The sequence below is a fragment of the Anarrhichthys ocellatus genome, unplaced genomic scaffold (assembly GCF_004355925.1).
Source record: "Anarrhichthys ocellatus isolate YVR2014 unplaced genomic scaffold, GSC_Weel_1.0 scaffold39, whole genome shotgun sequence".
In the NCBI taxonomy this organism is placed as follows: domain Eukaryota; kingdom Metazoa; phylum Chordata; class Actinopteri; order Perciformes; family Anarhichadidae; genus Anarrhichthys; species Anarrhichthys ocellatus.
The window spans coordinates 2,205,959-2,211,958 of NW_022280069.1; the positions used below are offsets into that span (position 1 = coordinate 2,205,959).

The 6,000-nt window shown below is 38.2% G+C and overlaps 1 protein-coding gene across 1 annotated transcript; it reads left to right on the plus strand.

The window, feature by feature from the left end:
• Positions 1–3,979: 3,979 nt before the first annotated feature.
• On the plus strand, positions 3,980–5,797 carry cunh7orf78 (chromosome unknown C7orf78 homolog). Its single transcript, XM_031867354.1, has 4 exons — positions 3,980–4,414; positions 4,577–4,661; positions 4,775–4,917; positions 5,711–5,797. The coding sequence occupies exons 1-4, from the start codon at positions 3,980–3,982 to the stop codon at positions 5,795–5,797; spliced, it is 750 nt and encodes a 249-aa protein (XP_031723214.1).
• The last annotated feature ends 203 nt before the right edge of the window (positions 5,798–6,000 follow it).

A 6,000-nucleotide genomic window follows, 5' to 3' on the forward strand; every position in this document is an offset into this window, starting at 1 on the left:
GCCAGATAGAGGACATGTTATACTAGGTTTACATTTATCATCTATCTCCATGTTTTTGCTGGAGTAATAATGCCTGTTTGAATCCAAAGGTAGTCCTCAAAGTACAGTTTTCACACAGCCAATGACTGTTGTTTCTCAAATATAATGAAAATAGAAAATTGGAAGGAAGCAGACTGCTTTATCACATCGATCTACACCCATAGTCACATTAAAAGCTTGAAATGTTCCACCACGTTAACACCGCTACATAATTACTGTGGGTATGTTTGGAAACACTGGGCGAAACGACAAGGTTTCGAGGACCACGGCAAATTGAAACGCCGACTTACTTGCTACTCGGCCAAACAGTCGCAACGTCCCGAGCACACCAAGGACTGTCACGTCGAGGCTGAGGGACTCCAGAAAGTAGTAAGACAACCTGAAGGGACAGCGACAGAAGTTATATTTTCTGTTTTCATATGCAAAAAATAAAAATGTACACGCATTCTAATACTGAATATGAAACCAATCTGCTCATCAATAAGCCAAGAGCTGATGTGTTCTCCTAAGGTGACTGATGTTGTTTATCAACAGACGAAGGAGAAGAAAGAGTGATTTTTCCGGCATGAGTGAAAGGCATTGTGGGACACTCACTCTGCTGAGTTGATGAACAGGTCCAACTTGTTCCAGCGGTTGCTGAGGTAACTCCCTTCATAGCCAAAGCCTCCCTTGGCCAACATCTTGATGAGCATTTCCACGATAAAAAATGCCATGACAAAGGTATCCACAATCTGGCAATACATAATAAAAGAAAAAATAACCGTTAAACAAAGCAGAAACAACAATGCTAATGCTAACATAAGTGGCAAGAGCACTGTTGTGTTTACTCATAAATACAGAGGGACGTCTTGGATGTATTGTATATAAAATAAGCGTTTTAGGTTGTCATTAGCCTGTTATGATTTTGGTAGACTAAAGTATGTGGCGTGTGTTTTCACGGAGAGAAAGGAGACTTTTTAATTGTGTCTAAACTTAAAAGAGTGCCGGTGTCACTCTAACCGCTAGTTGGTAGCTCCTCTCGTGACCAGACACGGGCAGAATCATGCAGTTGACGAGGCTCACCAGTATGGACACATACTCCAACCACGTGGAGGACGAGGTTAAAGTCACAACTCATGTTCATTCATTCATAAAACGTATCAACAACAGAGGACCGCTGATCACATACTAGAAAGACCTAATGGGACTAATGATGGCTAGTTTAAACGATGTTACAATGTGGTAATAGCGGCAGTGTAGCCTTTACTCTGAAATATACATATTAGTATATCTACTCAGGCATAGTCACGTTTGTATTATTCTTAAACATATTTGGGCATGCCAGGTGTCAGCCACAGGTTCAACTTGCAGCAGTAAGAAAGGATATGGGCTACAGGCCACTTTCAGACACCAGTTACGGGGTCTCGTGGTCTGTTTGAACCGGCCCAAGACCTCCGGGGCCAGAGCCGGGTACGGCAGCTCTGTGGAGTCGCCGGCTGGTGTGATGAGTGGCACTTCAGCCATGATTGATTTACAGCAGAGTTACTCTGGAGGGAGGTCGGAAAAGAGAGAGGTGAACAGAGGAATGGGCTAAAGTGAAGAAAAACAGTTCATGCATTGCACATATCACACATAACAGCTGTCACATATTAATGTTTTAGCATTTCCGGTTGTGTCGACCATTGTAGACGTAAACATTCCAAATGTGTCCCAGTTCATCTCGCGTTGCCCTGTATGCAAATGAGTCAGCTGACCGGAAGTAAACATGCGACCAAGGTGCCCTTGAAAGGCTCTTTTCAAACGGTTCATCCTTTTCATAAAAGGCATCACGATGTTTTGCATTCAACGTCCTTCTTCATTAGCTTAGCATCTAAAAACTAAATATTAAAACATTTAAACATTAAGACGTTAGAATGTCTAATACATATTTGACAGTAAACAGCTGAAAGGTGTTTGTATAATATTATTACACGTTATTATGAATAACCACCAGTGTTGCTATGGACGTATTTCTGATCATGGACTCTCTAAACATCATTTAAAAAATAATATTTTGTCCAGATTATTGATGTTTTTTAGTGAGTATCCAGTGAAATAAGCCTACTACTTTTCCATGCTAATTAAAATTAAAGTAAGCTAGATATTAACATAGCTGGTCAAATGAATTGGTTCATTATAGCTCATTAAAACTCTAGACAATGTTTAATATTTACCTTCATTCTGTAACCTGACACTGATGCTAGAGGATCGTTTCTAGCTAGCTTAGTTAGCTAGGTTAGCTAGTTAGTTAAACGTGAGTTAGCACTTGAAGCAGTTAACGTTAGGTAACGTTAAAAGTTATATTTGCTGAAGCTGAACTTAAATTACTAGCATGATTCTTGCAATGTTTGGGTTGTATTCACATGTACTTTTTGTACAAATGTCTCAGCTAGTAACGTTAAATTAACTGTAACGTTAGATGTTAGCTGGCTAATGTAGAGGCTTAGCTAACGTTAGCCTTAACTGGCATGAAAAAGACCAAAGGATCCAGGTTAGTACTCTTAGGTTTAAGCACAAGCGATTATTGCAAAAAAAAATGACATGACCCAATATCTATGGTGTCTATTTTGCATCAAAAGTACTTACCAGAGAAAAAAAGTTGACTTGTAAGTCCTTAGAAGTTCTTAGAAATTCTGAGTCCGCTTAAGTCCATCTTGTAAATGTTTCTTAGAGATCCGTTGGGGTTAAAATTACCTTTGAGTTAACTTAGCTAACCTTGACAGGTACTGCATGTGAAGCTCACATGTTGTTTTAGTCTAAAAACAACACATTTGAAAGACATCAGTTTCAAAGAATATTACCACTAGGGGCCGGTCGCCTTTAGTGACAGCCAATGAAATTGTAGCATTTATTAAAGCATAGACAAGAGCACACACACACACACACAGAACTAATTCCACATATACAGCAGAGGCGGTGAGGCTTCGTTGGAGATTAAATAGAAGCTGTTTGTTGACTTATACTATCTGATGTCTGTGTTCTTCATTCTTTATTATCATTTATAAACTTCACTTAGGAATGTTATTAATTCATGGACATTTTCGATTTGTTTCCAGTGAGATATTAATAACTTTATATACTAACTTTGCTGTTGAAATCATTACTGTTGCTGGTCTAGAAACAACATTTAGTTATATTTAAGTTATAGATAACATCTAATCCTGTTCTGAATTTCTTTGTTTAAAAAAATTATATATATATGTCTTTTAGAGCAATTATTTAGTCATGAAAATAACCTAATATTGATAAGAGTGGCTCCTAATGCTAATGAAATCCTATGGATTAGGTATCTTTAGGATTTTCCCCACTTGAGGGCCACTGTAGTTCTCCAACTCACTGGGAAAGTGAGGATTTCTCTCTACAATATAAACGTCAACAAAGTTATGGCACATCACAACGTCTCTCTGATTTAAGAGTCTCTAAATGGAAGGATTTCTTTCTTCAAGACAGAAAGATTATAAATACACATAATCTGCTGCATCTGTAAATTAATATCGACTGGAGTTTTGAAATTCAGAAGCGTCTGCAGACCTTCCAAGAACAACAGCTGCTTCACTGGAACGAGCAGAGGGCCTAGGAAAGCTCAAGAAGCCACTCAGAAAGGCCAGCCACCTGCAACCGTGTGTCTCTAAACGAGATTGGTACATCACAAAGATGTCTTCTATTCAGAGGGTACTTTGTTTGCACAGTTGCTAAGTTGCTGTTTTTGTTGAGTGTCCCACTGAGCTCAGCCCACTTCATTCTTTTTGTGAAGAAGAATAAAGGCGCTCGTTACCAAGCAGCACTTTTTACGTGTTGTGTCTGTAATCAGCAGTTGTGCCACTGTCTGCTGTACTTTCTCCCCACTGTGTTCCTGACAGACCAACAAATACAAGATCAAACTTTATGGATTTAAACTTATAGATCAGGAGATATCGCTAAAATGTTTCCAGACAGTTTGTTGCATCCGCTGTCCAGAGTCTGCTTTGAAGACAAAATCAAATTCTCTGCAAGTCAGCATCTCTCTTTTGCAAGAAGCAAATGGTTCACTCTGCCCGAGACGGAGAGCCACAGCGACGTGTGGAGCATCAAGCCCCCGGATTTCTCTCTTAAACTGTACAGATCTCTGTCAGATCCTCAGAGGAAAGAAAGAAAGACGCATTCAAATCTAGATGTGCCTCGCCTCAGTGAAACGAAGAAGACGACCGGAATATTTCTACCCAATGTTGTACACGAGAGTCACCGGAGGGAAGAATCTCCAAAGTTCATCACATCATACAGGCCTCCCGGTGCTCTGGAATCTGAGCTCATGTTTGTCAAGAGTGGGAAGTACCTTTGTGGGCCTTACAAGAACCCCAAACCACATGACTTCAGACCGGTACGTGTCTGCAAGTACGCTTCATACCTTCTTCTGTATATTTGTCCTGTGTATGGTGAACACCAAACATCTCTGTGATTGTAAAATTTGATTTGACCACAAGATGGCGATAAACACAACAGTAAAACATTTACCTTCTTGATTATTTATCACTGATTCCAGCTCAATGAGGACCTTCCAGACATAGTTACTACATATGAGAGAGATCCTGGTAACCTGAATTTAAAATTAAAACACTTGGACAAAAGTAAGTGAATTAACTTCATCTTTTTTTTCTCGCCTTTTTCATTTACATTTTAAAACACCATTGTAAAATGGGACAAATGACTAACTGGATGAATATATTGTCTTTTCTTCCAGTCTGGACCCCCAGATCCGGGTCAAACTCAAGTTCACGGGATACCAAGACCGGGATGGACACGTATAGACCTGCAGAGCCCAGATGGGATGCAGAGCTCGTTCTCCCTCAGCTGCTCTGGCCTCCAAAATCAGCCTCATATACGGTCAGTGGTGTTAGGCTTCATATCTACATGAAGAACCACTTCTATTTTTTCAAAGGGGTCAGACTCAAACTACAATCACTTAATCATCATGCAGATTGTAGAAATCCTGACTTAAAGGACTTTATTTAATGTGATCACTCCATTTTAGAGGGAGATATTGTAGTTTTCACTACACTACATTTATCTGACAGATATATTTACTTTCAGATTAAGATTTTTCATATTAAACACATGATGTGTTATTAAATTTGATGCATTGTTATGGACTAAACTCACAACCTCACTATGAAGTTTAAGTAGTTGAGGATAGCTCCACTTCGACCAACAGTAAAGCACTGCTTACATATTGATCTACAATAATGATCCAATAACAATCAGTACTTTTACTTTTGAAACCTGAAGTACATTATGTTGCTAATATACTTTTACTTCAGTACAATTTTGAATGTCGGACTTTTACTTGTAGTGGAGTACTTTGATAATGTGGTATTGCTACTTCTACTTCTTTCATCATCAAAGTATAATGCTTTTAAACTATGCAGGAAGTTCATAATATCAACATGCATAAGTTTATCTACTAGAAAAACTCAAATCTATATGTTAACTCCAACAGACCATGTGGTTTCTAATACTTAATGGAGAAACACATCTTGTTTATTTTACATCGCTTGACTGAAGCTACCTGTTGTGTTTTACATTATTTAGTCCAACAGAAAGGGTGATATCTATAATTTACAACAGGTGATATTATACATAACTATATTAATAAGAACATTGAATGTCTGTTTCACAGAGACATGGACGAAGAAGAGGAGCGTACAGCGCATTCTTGGACCGCGTGGAGGAGAAACTCTCTAGATCGTGGAAAAGTAAATCATGACTTTCTCTTTTAAAAAACTCTTTAAAACAATATATATTTGGTACTTTCTTTAAATGGTGCATTAAGCATAACATTTTAACAAAGAGACTATAGTTGGGATGTAGAACGAAATAAACTGGACACGTTTTGATAGTTGTGATTACAGGGCACAGCAAATATATATATATATATATATATATATATATATATATATATATATATAT

Excerpts from the sequence above, each read along its gene's own strand:
- cunh7orf78 (XM_031867354.1), top strand. The coding sequence starts at position 3,980 with ATGTTTCCAGACAGTTTGTTGCATCCGCTGTCCAGAGTCTGCTTTGAA. Across the intron at positions 4,662-4,774 it reads ATTAAAACACTTGGACAAAA|TCTGGACCCCCAGATCCGGG; the intron begins GTAAGTGAATTA and ends CTTTTCTTCCAG. Across the intron at positions 4,918-5,710 it reads CAAAATCAGCCTCATATACG|AGACATGGACGAAGAAGAGG; the intron begins GTCAGTGGTGTT and ends TCTGTTTCACAG.